The 16,659-nt window shown below is 37.3% G+C and overlaps 1 protein-coding gene across 1 annotated transcript in view; it reads right to left on the bottom strand.

Annotated features, from left to right (window-relative positions):
* The window catches only part of tlr18 (toll-like receptor 18), a 100,628-nt gene that overhangs the window by 12,079 nt on the left and 71,890 nt on the right, over nt 1-16,659 (bottom strand). Inside the window, exon 5 of the mRNA XM_028793972.2 lies at nt 4,654-4,778. Within this exon, the coding sequence (XP_028649805.2) occupies nt 4,654-4,778 (125 nt within the window). The remainder of the gene's footprint in view (nt 1-4,653; nt 4,779-16,659) is intronic.

The following is a 16,659-nucleotide window of genomic DNA, read 5'->3' as shown; positions in this document are numbered from 1 at the left end:
TAAATTAACAATCAGTCATTTCATGCAGTATTAGCCATTAGACACGCTAGTAATATCTTGGCTATAAAATCATTTTCATGGTGCTGTAGCTTGATTAAAAAAAAAAAGTATCACTTTCTATCAAAAACATGAAAATCTGTGGGTGTATCCAAACGTTTGACTGGTATGTGCAAGACTCCTCATCCTATGAGGTTTATCAATATGCTTTAGCTTTTCCTAGACATGGCGCTGTTGGGATGCACATCATACACTCTTAATAATAAAATTGCCAGAGTGTTTCTCAGATGCCACATGGAAATCATTTTTAGTCCCAAAAGACCCACACGATATTTCCAGAAAGAGTCTTTATTTATTTAGCTCTGTCACAGGCACCTAGTGAATAATCATAAATACGTGGTAACAGATTTGTGAAAACTTCAATACTCGTGATTTATAAAAGACTCTTGCTGCATACAATACCGGTTTTCATAATATGTTAGTGTCCTTCTATAGGCTGCCTGTTAATGATTTCATTTTTTCTGCCTATTAGATAGTTTTTCAAAGTTCACATAACTAATTTCATATGCAAAGAACCCTTCCAAAAATGAAAAGGTGCTTTCTCTAGCAATGGTTTTATGAGGATCCATACAATATAGTAAAGAACCATAAACTGCCATTAAAGAAACCTTATTTTTAAGACTGCGGGATGTTGCCTTTTCAAATCCCATGTTTTCGTGCTGAATTAAACAACAACCTAAGTGCGCAGATTCGGAACCTAACAGCATCTTAACATGTCCAGCCCTGTAAGATGTAATGTGCTTCATAGAGCGCCTTTCACATTACGATCACCACAACAGAATTTAAAACAACTGTAAATTGCCCGCATCTCATAAATCCTGGGAGGGGCTTATAAACGTTTAAAAAGTGATTGGACACTATAATAAAGGCTGCACTGCAGGTGAGGAGAAATCATCTAGAAAATATTGTAAACACAAGAGCGGAGAGAATGAGAGGTGAAAGACAACACACCGACAGATAGAGCCTAAGTGCAGTCGCCACAAATCTTCACGAAAGTTCGTAGAAAAGTTCAGAAGATATATCGAGAAGCAGAGTCGCACCGGGGAGTAAAAAAAAAAACATAGTTTTCGATGCCTCAAACCCAAATAAGATGTGTTTAGAGACCCGATGATACAAAATGAAGAAAAATAAGAAAAAAAATGAAAGAATAAGAGCGGAATTACATCTTCCGTTGATGGGGGTCGCAGGGTTGTGGAATGCTGGCATATGTGATATCATTAGGCTTCAGTATATCTCATCTGAAATTTGTATATTAAAAAAATAGTGTAATAGAACGAAGGCAGAGTAAAATCTCAACTGAAACTTCAATTTTAAACGGGACGGAACTGTTTCTCGATTAAAATAAAAACTAAAAAATGAACGACTAAAGGAACCTGCCGGCGTTTACTGTCATCACTTTATACAGTAACATTTTAAATCCAGATATGTGAAAACTGACATATAGTTCCCTCTTTCTTAACTGTCACTCAATGTTTTGATGTAAATTATCCATAAACTAGACTAAAAGAACACGTCGTAGTTGTCGCTTCTTGTTCTAGCTAATGTATCTGCACAAAAGAAATAAATGCCTCACCTTATCTTACCTTCTCTTCCGAATCACAGGTGCAACAGCAAAGCAACAAAAAGCAGCATAAAGCTCAGCCCCCAGTGCCATCTCTTTTATAGGATAAGGATGTGCCTGAAATGAGTGGTGTGGATTGATCTGTGACGAGTCCCGCCCCTCCACTTCTCCACTTGCCGGTCTTACCGTTAGCACTCACTTCATTTATCCGTTCGTATTATGAACTGCACCTGAATTAAGGTCTACAAAAATGTTTATTGTATAGCAGTTTTTTTGTAATGTGACGCTGTATTTTACATTTTACAAGGTTAACAGGTTACTGAACAGTTAAAGCAATTTAAAGGAAACTGCACAGCCCTGAAAGTATACTTATTGCAGCTTATTCCAACAACATCGGGTTTGAGATAAGCACCATACCTGCGCCATTTCATGACAGGACATACCCACATGTTTTCTACTGGACTAATGTACACTGTAAAAAAGGCTGTACATTTACAGTAAATTACTTGTTACTAATTGCTTTACTTTCACAGTATTTTACTGTATACCAAATTACTGTATATTACAACAAAAATACAATACTATAATGTGACTTCACTGTAAACTGGACCACAAACCTAATGTAACGTACCAGTATGCTGCTGTTGAATTACAATAATTTCCCGTTTTTTTACATGCTAACTGTACTAGTACTGCAATTTAGTAGCCAGTAATGTACTGTAAATGTACTAAATCATTTTTGTTAAAGTCTGTAAAAACAGAAAAACAGTTAAATGACTAACAATTGAGCTACCACTCATGTTGCTGTCAGACATGCAGACCATTAATGATAATGTTTAGTAAAGCGATTTCATGTTATCTGGCAGAAAAGGAACAGTTGTTTATCAGTTATCTTCTATAACTGCAAAAATAACCTTAAGCACACAGAAAAATGAGTTTGCTAGCCATCTTTAAGATGTTTGTTTCTCAAGATGCAAAGGTGTGGGTGTCACCAGGAACAATTGACAGTGTTGCTGCAAAAGGGGGCGTTACTTATGTAAATAGACTAACTTTATGCAAATTTAGTTTCCGAAGAATCAGAATCAGAATATCTTTATTGTCATTGTAACAAATACAACGAAATTAGGTGTAGTCCCTGCGGTGTCAAAATATAATTAAAATATAATTAAAAAAAGGATTAAGGATAAGAAGAAATAAGGAACATTCAACATAAGACCTTAATTACATATGAACACTATTGCACAAGATGTCATCTATTGCACTGCTGCATTGGAAATGATTAGGTGGCATTCAGTGCCCTAATAGCAACAGGGTATAAACTGTTATTCAGTCTATTAGTCTTTGTTTTGATGCTCCTTTATCTTTTACCTGATGGTAACAGTTGGAACATGTCATGAGCGGGGTGTGAGGAGTCTTTTAAGATATTTTCTGCTTTCCTGAGGCAGCGACAGCTATGCAGTTCATCCAGAGAGGGTAAAGAGCAGCCGATGATCTGCTGGCCAGTCTTTATGATCCGCTGAAGTGTATTCCTCTGTGCTGTTGTGCAGCTGGAAAACCACACACAGGGGCAGTAGCACAGGATACTCTCAATAGAGCAGCGATAGAAGGACACCAGCAGTTTTTGGGGGATGTTATTTTTCCTGAAGACTCTCAGGAAATAAAGTCTCTGCTGAGCCTTCTTCGCCAGCTCAGCTGTGTTCACACCCCAGGACAGGTCTTCCATGATGTGAACTCCCAGGAAGCGGAAGTCTGACACCCTCTCCACACAGTCCCCTCTGATGTAGAGTGGTTTGATGTCCTTTTTCTTTTTTCTGAAGTCCACAACAAGCTCCTTGGTCTTACTTGTGTTCAGGAGCAGGTTGTTGTCAGTACACAATGCTGTCAGCCGCTCCACTTTGTCCCTGTAGGTGGAACCCACCACAGTGGTGTTGTCTGCAAATTTGACAATGGTGTTGCTGTGGTGGGTGGGGGCGCAATCATGTGTGGACAGCGTGAAGAGCAGGGGGCTCAGCACACACCCCTGAGGAGAGCCATTGCTGATGCTGATGGCCGAGGAGATGTGAGGGCCCACCCTAACCCTTTGTGTGCAGTCTGTCAGGAAGTCTTTAATCCAAATACAGGTGGAATACGGGAGTCCCAGGGCTAGCAGCTTGCACACCAATCAGTGAGGGATGATGGTGTTAAAATCAGAGCTAAAATCAATAAAGATGAGATGTGCGTAGCTGCCCTGGTGTTCCAGATGGGACAGGGTAGCATGGAGAGCAGCAGTAACAGCGTCCTCAGTAGACCTGTTAGCCCTGTAAGCAAGTTGGTGTACATCAAAGGTTGGAGGAATGAAGGACATAATATGACTCCGGACCAGTCTCTCAAAACACTTCATCAACACATCAACACAAGTTTCTGAGCCATTGTGACTTTACAGCCATGCAATTATTCAGAAAATAGTCTTGCACTGTGAAATAATTAATTTATAAACACTGCCTAAAATTAAGTTTATGTGTATTGCATTATTTAAAATTATTGTTTTAACCTTTTAATGTATTACAGATTTTGGACTGTGAAAACACATAATTAATATAATGCATTTTTGCAGAATTTTTTTACAGTGTATGGATGGTTCTTTTATTTTTAATTGTATACTTAATTGACATTTCAAATCAAATCAGTAAATAATATTTTTTACTGTGCATATATATAACATGCTTTAATATGCACACAGAATACAGCAACCAAATGGATTCCAGAACTTAAGGACATGTCCTCACCTGACTGACTGAAGCAACTGAACCTGTTAAGTCTTAGAGAGAGACAGAGAGTCACACGGGCCAAATCCAATTATTAAAGACATCAATCACGTTGATCCAGAAAATTTGAAAGAAGCAGTGAATCAGTGTGGCATGGTGGGTACCACTTCCGCATCAAGGACCCAGCATCTTGAGCCTGAACCTTGTGCCTGTATGCTGTCCATGTATAGCTGACATCTTGTCCAGCTATCTGTGTGGGCTTTCTTCCAAGTATGACATTTTTCTTCTCACATCCCCAAAGATGTGCAGGTTGGATTAACTGGCCTTGGATGGGTGTGTGATTTGGCCCAGTATTGAACCGATGTCCTGTCCTGGGCTGTTTCCCACTTTGGACACAGTGCTGCTGAGACTGTGACCTAGAATTGGACCAAGCGTATTTGAGAATGAGATAGGATGAGAAATAATGAATTCCATGTTCAATGACATAGCGATTCAGGGAGTTGTATGAAGTTGGAACAAACCACAAATCCCTTGTTAATCTGGAAACCCAGATCACTTTTAAAAGGGATACTGGGACAAACTACTTAATGGCTAGTCAAACAGGCTTATTGTTCACAACGATCTGCATTTATTTATAAACTTTATTATATTCTTAAGTTTGTAATTAAGTAAAGCTGTAGAATTAACATTCATTTTAATTAATGCAAATGAAATGCTTTTGGCTCTGTATTCATTACTGTATGCCTTATTTATGTTTCTTTTTTTTTTGCAAAGTAAATGTTTATTTATGTACTTACATTTTTAAACTTAAACTTAATTGCCTTCCAGTGCTCCACTGATTGATTTTAAAAATAAACATAAAAAGAAAAAGAATTAACAGTATTCATTTTCCAGTTATTCTGCAGTTCCTTTTAACTGCATCACAGTTTATTTTAACATTAGTTGAAAAGAGTTACAATTAAATTCCTGAAGTGACAGGTTGGCCGACGAACGGAAAGTTGCACGATGTTTGTGACTTTGCTTGACATTACCAAATGCAAGACTACAATGGCATGGCATTAGTGACTTGCTGACCTATGTTAACATCAATACACACAAGCGATTTTTTCCTCCTTGCAAGAATTGGGTGTGTGATGCCACAGTTGCTTCATCCTATTTTATTCTCCATATACCTTCACCCTATTGGAGCAATTTTTAGGAAATTTAACATTTCTTTTCACTGTTGTGCTGATGATACTTAGGTTTAAATTCCTGTCTGCAACTCTACAACAATTCAACTCCACAACTGTCTGTCTGAATTAAGATCCTGGATGGCTAATAATTTTCTTGATCTAAATCAAAATAAAATGGAGGTGCTTATAGTGGGTCCATCAGCTAAACCCCAAATTGGTCTTGGTCTTCTCGGCTCTTTCTCTGTCTTTTCCAAACCTCAAGTCCGCAATCTTAGTGTTACCTTTGACAGTAACCTCTCTTTTGAGAAACAAATAAATTCTGTAGTCAAGAGTTGCTTTTTCCAACTTCGTCTATTAGGTATGATAAAGCCTTTTTTATCTTCTAGGGATCTTGAGATAGCTACTCATGCGTTTATTTTTTCTCGCCTCGATTACTGCAACTCGCTGTATTCTGGGATTAACAAATCCTTGATACACAGGTTACAGTTGGTACAAAATGCTGCCGCTCGCTTTCTGGTTGGGGCAAGAAAGTATGACTCTGTCTCTCCTATTTTAGCTTCTTTACACTGGCTGCCTGTCAGTTTTCGAATTGATTTTAAAATCCTGCTGCTAGTTTTTAAATCTTTACATGGGCTTGCTCCTGCCTATTTATCTGAACTGTGTGTTTTACATCAGCCATCTAGAGTGCTTAGATCTTCTGGTTAGCTGTCTCTGGTTGTCCCTCATACCAAGTGTAAAACCAAGGGGGACAGGTGTTTTGCAGCTGTCGCACCTCGCCTGTGGAACTCTTTACCTCATCATATGAAGGAGTCGTCTACAATTGAACTGTTTAAAACAAGATTAAAGACTCATTTCTACTCACTTGCATTCAGTGACCTTCAGTAATACTGATGACTTCCTCTTTGTGATTATATTACATTACTTCTATTTTTTATGTATATAACATTACTTCTATTTATTATGTATTTTATTTTATGTTCATATATTTTATTTCTATTTATGTTTTATGTTAATTTGTTCTATTTTTGTAAAGCACTTTGGCCACAGCATTACTATGTTTGTTTAAATGTGCTATATAAATAAATTGACATTGACATACATCCAATATTTTCTGAATTCACTTGTTTTATTAATGGAGGTGCATAAAGCTCAGTACTGTGGACAAGATCCCAGATCATCTCAGAAACCACTCACTCACTTTGGGCTGGTCATCATTAAGATATCAACGAACACTGGGTACTCAGAAAAATGTCAGATGGGCTTGGGTATAGGAGCATGTTGACTGGGCAGGGAATTGAATGTGGTGGGCTGGACGTGTGAACTTAGAAGGTCTAATCATTGTGTCACAATGCATATGTGGTCACTGTTTACATATCTATGTTAAACATCTGACCTATTAAATGTTGCAGGATGTATACTGACAGGTGATTTAATGCTTAGTCAGATATAATACTTATTATCCTTTTAAAATACCCAGGGCCTTAGCCTGAAATGCTAATTTTGAGATAAACTACTGTACATCTTTTCAATATCTCTTCTTTAAAGGTGTGCTGCACAGCTCAGTAGTTTTGCTACTGGTAATTCCCTTTATAATTTTTAAATATAATTCTGGATGAACCTTGGGTGTCAGTGTGAGATGTTCTTATTTCCCCTCTCATATACTAAAGGTGTGTTCTTGTGTGAATGTGCTAAGAACTGTTGATCTGGTCCCCTGCACCTAGTGCTAGTTCCTCCCTTTGACTGGATTTCTGAATATATCCATTATAATTATTGTTACCATTCCTACAATACAAGCTGGTGTAGTGGTTATTTAGCACTGCTGTTCTGCAGATCCACCATGCTGGGGGTGTCAAATCCCACCCTCTAGTTATTGTTTCTTCCACATCCTCCTTATGTCCACATGAATTTTCTTTTGAGTTCTCCAGTTTTCTTCCCACATCCCAAAGAAATATGTGTTAGGTAAAGTGGTGGTTACAAACTGGGCCGTATATAGGATGGCAACCTTCTTAATGCTGCTTTGCTGCTTTGCGTCCAGCACTGCCAGCATATGCCCTCAAATGAAATGCAACATACAACAAAGTTAATCTTTTTGTTTATGCCCGATTTCTAATAATTCAATTTCAAGTTTCTAACACTGACAACAGAAACTCAAACCTACTGTATGGAATGACTGGCTGCCAAAATATCATTGGAGTGATCTTCCAGAACAAAGTTGGTCTAATTATATCACATGTATTGTGGAGGGCATCTATTTGTTTTTTGGTGTTCATGAGTTATTCAAGCAGCACAGCCCATTCATGCAAATCTTTAATCTGATTGAATTTCAGTGATGGAGCTTTGGAACAAGAGATCCTGCTGACAGATGCACCAAGGTGGCTAATGTATGAATTGACTGCTAACTTTGACAGAAGGTTGCTGGATGTGTACTTTTCAATGCATCATCGTTTAGAACAATATATTAGGATCTGTGTCGATGCAGGGATAAATTGTACCACTAACTATCAAGGAGCATAAACCAACCATACTTTCATCCGTCCATTTAATCTAATTTTAGGGTCATGGCTGGAGAATCATTACCAAGGCAAAAAACAAAAACCTACCCCGGAAGGGGCACAAGTATGTGTACATTAAGACAAACACCATCCAGCCAATTTAGATTTGCTTATTAACTTAACAAGCACATGTTTGGTGTGTGGGAAGAAACTGCTATATTGAGAGAAAAACAAAGGCAGTCATGGGGACAAAGTGTAAACTACACACAGAAAATACCAAACTGGAATTACTATTCAGAATGTTCCAACTGTTTGCTACAGTGCTGGAGTTCCAGACATGACCACATGAGAACATTAGAGCATTAAAACAATCTAGATGAGAACAGGCCATTCAGCCCAACAAAGCTTGCCAGTCCTATGTATTTAATTCTTCTAAAAAATCATCAAGTCTAGTTTTGAAAGTCCCTAAAGTCCTACTGTCTACCATGCTACCTAGTAGCTTATTCCAAGTGTCTACGGTTCACTGTGTAAAGAAAAACTTTGTAATGTTGCAAAATTTACACTTAACAAGTTTCCAACTGTGTCCCTGCTTTCTTGATGAAGTCATTTTAAATAACAGTCTTGATCCACTCTACTAATTCCATTCATAATTTTAAACACTTCAATCATGTCACCTCTTAATCTTCTTTTGCTTAATCTGAAAAGGTTCAGTTCTTTTAATCTTCCTTCATAATTCATCCCCTTTAGCCCTGGAGTGAGCCTAGTCACTCTTCTCTGGACATTTTTGAAACACTGCAATGTCCACAGTACTCCAGATGAGGCATCACCAGTGCATTATAAAGCATGTGCATAAAAAGCCACATAACCACATAAATAAACACTTTCAAAAAGGAAACATATTGCAATATATATGAAGAATATGTGGACATGTCATTCAATATAATGCAAAACACATATGTAGCTCACATGTATATTTAAAATTTTATCTGCAATATTTTGAAACACCTGCTTTAATATATTGTAATCAGCATAGTTCTAAATACATTGTGTATATGACACACACTATACCTTAAAGCCTGTAACACCATTCTGCGTCATCAACTGGGTAAAAAGCACAAGGCTGATGCCCCACAATTGTAGATTACCTGACCAACAGACAGCAGGTTGTGAGGTTGAGGAACTGTGTGTCAGAAATGGTGGTGTGTAATACTGGAGCACCTCAGGGAACTGTCCTGTCTCCCTTCCTGTTCCTTCCTACCCTCTACACAACAGACCTCTAGCACAGCACCAGCACTTGCCATCTACAGAAATTTTCAGATGACTTGTCCATCATAGGCTGCATTAATAATGGAGATGAGAAAGAGTACAGGGAGGACCACCTGCAACTCAACAGCAGCAAGACAAAATAGCTGGAGGTGGACTTCTTCCATGCCAAAAGAGCCCTTTGAGATGAGTCACCATGCAGGAGGAGAACCTGGAAGTTGTTAGAGCTACATGTATCTGGAGCATCATATAAACAACAAACTGGACTGGTCTGACAACACAGGGGTGCTGTAAAAGAATTGCCACAGCAGATTGTACTTCCTAAGGAGACACAGGTCTTTTGATGTATGCAGCAAGCTGTTGGAAATGTTCTATCAGCCCATAAAACTTTGAGTACTGAGAAATGTTCTGTTATAAAAAGAATTATTATTATTATTATTATTATTATTATTACACTATACTGCAGTCTCCCAGAGAAGCAACTTGAGCTCAAAAGACACACTACTGTAGAAGCCCTTGTGGAAAGAGGATAGTAGCAGAAGTAAATGCAATCATGAAAGATCCTTTCCATTGCCTTCAGGAGCACTTTTAGCCACAGGCTCATTCCACTATGGTGTGCTAAGAATCGCCTCTGGCAGTCTGTTCTGCCCACTGCTATCAGGCAATTCAATGCTTCCTCCCAATGTACTCTAAGTTCATTTTGAAATATGTGCACAGTATACGTTTATTTATTTTTATTTACCGATTGTTTGTTTGTTTGTTTGTTTGATTGATTGATTGATTGACTGTATTTTTGTGCATGTGATTCTGTATCCTTGTTTTTATGTTTCTGCTACTGTATGCATCTGACTTTCCCCTTGGGATAAGAAAAGTTTATCTAATCTAATCTAATCTAATCTAATCTAATCTAATCTAATCTAATCTAATCTAATCTACTGTGAACCCATACTAGTGTGTCTGAAAGATCATTCATAGCTCATCTTTTTAACTGGGGAAAGTTAAACACAGATGTCCCAATGAATCCAATTTATTTTGAACTCCCTGTAACTCACCATGACGTGCTCAAGAAGGTAGATGTAGGTTGCAGCAAATACAATTAGATTGATATTTTTAGAATTCAAGAAAAATACTAAAAACGTTTCAGTGCTACCAATTTATTAAATGTACAGTATGTCTCTTCAATATTTGCTTTTGAAGATGAATAAATCTACTGTTACATTAACAGTTTTAACTATACCTGTAAATGGTCTGGAATTTTAGAGAACCTTTTCAGAAATTGTAGATTCATGGAGAATTGTAGATTCTTATGTTGTATATCAAAATACAAAACAAAAAGCTGCAATTAAAACTGAAGAGCAAGAATGTTAATGAATTAAAAAGCTCTTTACATACAGTTTATTTGAAATGGCTTCCTTTTAATTACCACTTACAAACCAAATACTGTACTGATGATACAGTTTACATATTGGGTTTACATTTGGTGTGGTGTCATAATGTGATTTGGTCTAGAAAAAATCTCAATATAAGAAACACCTTAAAAATGTCAATTGGATGATATTTTCAATGCAAAATTAAGATTTTTTAAATATACTTCAATATATAATATTAATATTTATTTATGCATATAATATAATATTAATATTAAACATACTATAATAATACAAAAATTATAAATATATATTAAAATATACTGAAATATCTATATACTATAAAATATCTTCTTATGTAATGCGCTACTGTGGCTGTCCATTTGTCTGTCCAGGATTTTAAATCCCCTGTAGCTCAAAAAATGTTTGAATTATTGACCTGAAATTTGGTACACATACAGTGCATCCGGAAAGTATTCACAGCGCATCACTTTTTCCACATTTTGTTATGTTACAGCCTTATTCCAAAATGGATTAAATTCATTTTTTTCCTCAGAATTCTACACACAACACCCCATAATGACAACGTGAAAAAAGTTTACTTGAGATTTTTGCAAATTTATTAAAAATAAAAAAATTGAGAAAGCACATGTACATAAGTATTCACAGCCTTTGCCATGAAGCTCAAAATTGAGCTCAGGTGCATCCTGTTTCCCCTGATCATCCTTGAGATGTTCTGCAGCTTAATTGGAGTCCACTTGTGGTAAATTCAGTTGATTGGACATGATTTGGAAAGGCACACACCTGTCTATATAAGGTCCCACAGTTGACAGGTCATGTCAGAGCACAAACCAAGTATGAAGTCAAAGGAATTGTCTGTAGACCTCCGAGACAAATTTGAGGAAGGTTACAGAAAATTTTCTGTCCCAATGAGCACAGTGGCCTCCATCATCCGTAAGTGGAAGAAGTTCAAAACCACCAGGACTCTTCCTAGAGCTGGCCGGCCATCCAAACTGAGCGTTTGTGGGAGAAGGGCCTTAGTCAGGGAGTTCACCAAGAACCTGATGGTCACTCTGTCAGAGCTCCAGAGGTCCTCTGTGGAGAGAGGAGAACCTTCCAGAAGGACAACCATCTCTACAGCAATCCACCAATCAGGCCTGTATGGTAGAGTGGCCAGACGGAAGCCACACCTTAGTAAAAGGCACATGGCAGCCCGCCTGGAGTTTGCCAAAAGGCACCTGAAGGACTCTCAGACCATGAGAAAGAAAATTCTCTGGTCTGATGAGACAAAGATCGAACTCTTTGGTGTGAATGCCAGGCGTCACGTTTGGAGGAAACCAGGCACCGCTCATCACCAGGCCAATACCATCCCTACAGTGAAGGATGGTGGTGACAGCATCATGCTGTGGGGATGTTTTTCAGTGGCAGGAACTGGAAGACTAGTCAGGATAAATGGAAAGATGACTGCAGCAATGTACAGAGACATCCTGGATGAAAACCTGCTCCAGAGCGCTCTTGACCTCAGACTGGGACGACGGTTCATCTTTCAGCAGGACAGCGACCCTAAGCACACAGCCAAGATATCAAAGGAGTGGCTTCAGGACAACTCTGTGAATGTCCTTGAATGGCCCAGCCAGAGCCCAGACTTGAATCCGATTGAACATCTCTGGAGAGATCTTAAAATGGCTGTGCACCAATGCTTCCCATCCAACCTGATGGAGCTTGAGAGGTGCTGCAAAGAGGAATGGGTGAAACTGGCCAAGGATAGGTGTGCCAAGCTTGTGGCATCATATTCAAAAAGACTTGAGGCTGTAACTGCTGCCAAAGGTGCATCGACAAAGTATTGAGCAAAGGCTATGAATACTTATGTACATGTAATTTCTCAGTTTTTTTATTTTTAATAAATTTGCAAAAACCTCAAGTAAACTTTTTTCACATTGTCATTATGGGGTGTTGTGTGAATTCTGAGGAAAAAAATGAATTTAATCCATTTTGGAAAAAGGCTGTAACATAACAAAATGTGGAAAAACTGATGTGCTGTGAATACTTTCCGGATGCACTGTATACTACGTGACGTCTACTATCTGCTTTTGGTATGATGATTGACCTCCAAGGTTATTCCTCTTTTAATTTTTATTTTATTTTATTGTAGAATCAACTCTTGGCAGCGGCCAGCAGGGCAGCCATGCGCGCCGTTCTCATCCCTACCACCTTCGTCGTTACTTCCCCTACTTCTTCATATCTTAAATCATTCTTGAGGCAGAATAAGTGAAAAATTAAAGAAAACATACTAAGTAATTGTAACACAAACACTGACTTAATCAGTTTTAACGCGAAAAGATGGCGACCCAACGAAAGAAGAGAAGAAGCGGGCTGCTAGGGTGGAGAAAAGAAGAGCTGCTCAGGAAGCAGCAAGCACGTCAACCTTTAAGCAAATGAATGCTAAACGTACAGAGAAAGAGTCTGAAAACTAGGAATGCTCAAGTCAAGTGTATTTACTTGATATGTATTTAATTTAGTGCGCCGTTACTGGTATTGTATAATAATACATGCTATAATAGCTTGAATTTATAGTACATTTCAAAACATTGTAATATATTTTGTAAATGTGTCTTACAATATATACGATAACTGTCATTTATAGTACATTTAAAACCATGTTGTAGTATAAGTTCCAAAATATGACTTATATAATATAAATTATTTTTAACATTTAAAATATATCGAGAAATATACTTTTAGATTTTTAAAATATATTACAATATTTTAAAAAAATCGCAAAAATAAATAAAGTAAATAATCTTACTTACTTTTTTTACTATTAAAGTTTTACTCTGTTGGCCTAGCTCTCTTTCTCATGGGTGGGGGTTGATTTGTTTCAAGCCTAGATTTGTAGAACTTGACTTGTTTGTATGGAATGTTATTTGATTTTAATAAATTCAATAAAATATTGAAAAAGGCAATAATTTACATATTTTACAATATATTTCAGGGTGGCACAGTAGTATTCCCTGCATGGAGTTTGCATGTTTTTCCAGTGTCTGTGTGGGTTTCTCCTGGGTGCTCAGGTAGGTTAGCTGAATTGACGCTAAATTTGCCCAGGCAAATTTAACAAATGTAACAAATGTGTGTGTGTGTGTGTGTTCACCTTGTGATGGACTGGCACCCCTTCCAAAGTTTGTTCCTGCCTTGTGCACCCCTCCCCCCCACCACCTGCAATCCTTGATTTGTCAATATATTTCAGTATACTGAAGTACACTAACATGTCATAAAATATATTCACATTGGTAGCAACACATTTAAAAATATATATTTTACATGTATTTGATTTACATAAGGGATAATAAAACATTAGGTTTATTTGATTAATATCCTAAAGCTCCATGACATTTCCGGCAGTTGAGTTCTTAAGCCCCATTGTAACAATTACCATAAACAAGCTGGAATGATTAACTAGGAACCCACTGAAGCTGCTCATCTGCACTTCACACCCGTCAAACCACATTACATCTTGGAAAATTATACACAGCTTCAGCTGATCTCGTTGAAAACCAACATTATTTTTCAGTGATATGGATTCTTAGTTTAGGTTCCAACCTAAATTGTTGCTGTAGCTTTAGATGTAAAGGAAATTGGGATCTTGCTGACCAAGGTAACTGATCATTCAGCAGATCTTCCTGTGTGGCAACAAACAGGTCCAGAGTACTTGGCGTTGTCACAGCAACAACAGTCAATGCTGCATCCTCAGTGACTTGGGGCACAAAGACCGGACTTTTGCTTTTGTTCAGGTAACCAGACCTTATTGTCTTCTGTTACAGGAGAGACAGATGATATTAGCTGAAGGGGGAGGGAAGAGGAAAGGGAAGGAGGGCAATGGAATGAGGTGCACCATTTACTACAGACCTGGCTCAATGAGAAGCTCATCTAATTTAATTACTGTCCAATATACTGCATTACTTTAGTTGGCATTCAACTGCCTTATCTATGGTAATCAGTTGCATTGTGGTTGCAGACCTTTTCCGACTGGAAAGTTCCTTCGTGTGGATTTCACTCTTAAGTGATAAGGCAGGAGAAAGCTGGTATCCTTGTAGAGATAAGAAGAGCTTCAGTCTGTTGTATTTCACCCACAAAGCTCTGAATTCTGGCACCTCTCTGCTCTACATTGCCAAGCCCACATAAAGTGATGAGACACCTGAGATCTGCTCACATGATCACCTTGGTATCCTGAAATCTTACAGTTACAGTATGTGTCACATCACACTGTGGAAACATCTGAGATCTGCTGATATTGTCATCTTGGTATCCTTAAGTCTTACAGTTATTGTGTCACGCCACTCTGTGGACACTTAAGTCCATTCACTTTAATGCTTAATTCCCACTTTTTGTGTATTGTATTTATAATTTGCCTTACTAAATTCTGTGTTTGGCACTTCTCTTTTCCATTTAATGTATTCTAATATTTTCCCCAATTTTTGTCCCAAAAACACCCATTATGATATAAACTCTAAATATCTAAATAAATATATATATTCTTTCTTAAAGATGGCTTGGTTGCACAGGGGTTTGTGATACTGCCTCACACCTCCAGGGAATTGGGAAGTTGCGATTTGTCTCAGCATTTGTGTTTGCCTTCTGCGATTCCCTGGTTTTCTTCCAAACACAAGCTTATTAAGTTAACTGGTGACTCTAAATTGATATGAATTCATGGCATCTCCATGATTGTTTCCTGACATGTACTTGCTTATGTCAAAGTGTGACTCGTGCCAGGGCTTTAGTGGAGCACACCTAAGACCATTTAGAAAGGGGAAAGCTGGGCTCACAAAAAATAAATAAATAAACTAGGTGAGACAGATCTGAAGTAAATTTCTGTTTCTTATAGTATGCACAACTTACCTCTACAGATATCTCAAAATGATTGAAACAACTGAATTCAATAATTAATAGTTGTGCCTCAATGCTTTTGTCCATATAGCGTAATTTAGATGAGTCCAACATGTGTCAATATAAAGATATCTGAAATGCTTTAAGCTATCTTGATTACATTTCAAGATATCTTGAACTACCAACCAGACCATTCTCTGATACCAGAAATAAAAACCCTTGCATCTTAAAATAATTTCTTGTGGAATTTAATGCACGCTAAAGGCATTTCAAAATTTCTTAAAATGACAATTATAGCAAAATGACAAGCTTGCATATTGTAATCTTTTTAGTTATCCAATAAAAGGTGTCATTTTGCTATAATTCTCACTACATTCATAATGGCTAACATGGTACAACACCCTAGTACTACTTAAAATGAGAAGAAATTTTGATGACATTTTACAAGACGTCACTTTGAGATATTCTCAATTCAATTTTACATATTGCGAAACACACACAAATTTAAGATATTTGGAAATGTACTGTATTAGAGGTCCTAAATTGCATGAGATATTATTCAAGACACAAAGCATTTCAGATACCTCAATGTATTTCAAAAATCTCACAATGACCAGAATATCTGCATTTAATATACAGTATTTCGATGAATTATCAGGTATCTTGAAATGCATTTCAAGAATTCTTAAAATTCAGTTTGATATATTTCTAAATATCAATTGATTTTGCCGTAGACTCTTGAAAATAAATGTTAGTCAATTTCAAATAATTTTGATGGAATTACCTCATTTTCATTAGGTTCTGCGAATTAAGTGGCCATTGTGTGTGGTGTCACTGAAATAAATGCAAATTAAAAATAAAATAAAAAAGAAACCAAAATGTTTAAAAGCACTTTTAATGATGTTAACAATTTTTATGTCACATTTCACAATACATTTATTTGCATAATTATTTTAGGTAACACTTTAGTTTAGGTACTGCAAAATTGCTGATAATAGTCATTTACCAAGCCACAGGGGATGCACAAACCAGTATGTTTCTTCGTGCCGGTCCCAAACCCAGATAAATGGGGAGGGTTACGTCAGGAAGGGTATCCGATGTAAAATTTTGCCAAATCAATAT

This window comes from Erpetoichthys calabaricus, chromosome 2, assembly GCF_900747795.2.
Source record: "Erpetoichthys calabaricus chromosome 2, fErpCal1.3, whole genome shotgun sequence".
In the NCBI taxonomy this organism is placed as follows: Eukaryota; Metazoa; Chordata; class Cladistia; order Polypteriformes; family Polypteridae; genus Erpetoichthys; species Erpetoichthys calabaricus.
This window is presented reverse-complemented; position numbering and strand designations above follow the sequence as displayed.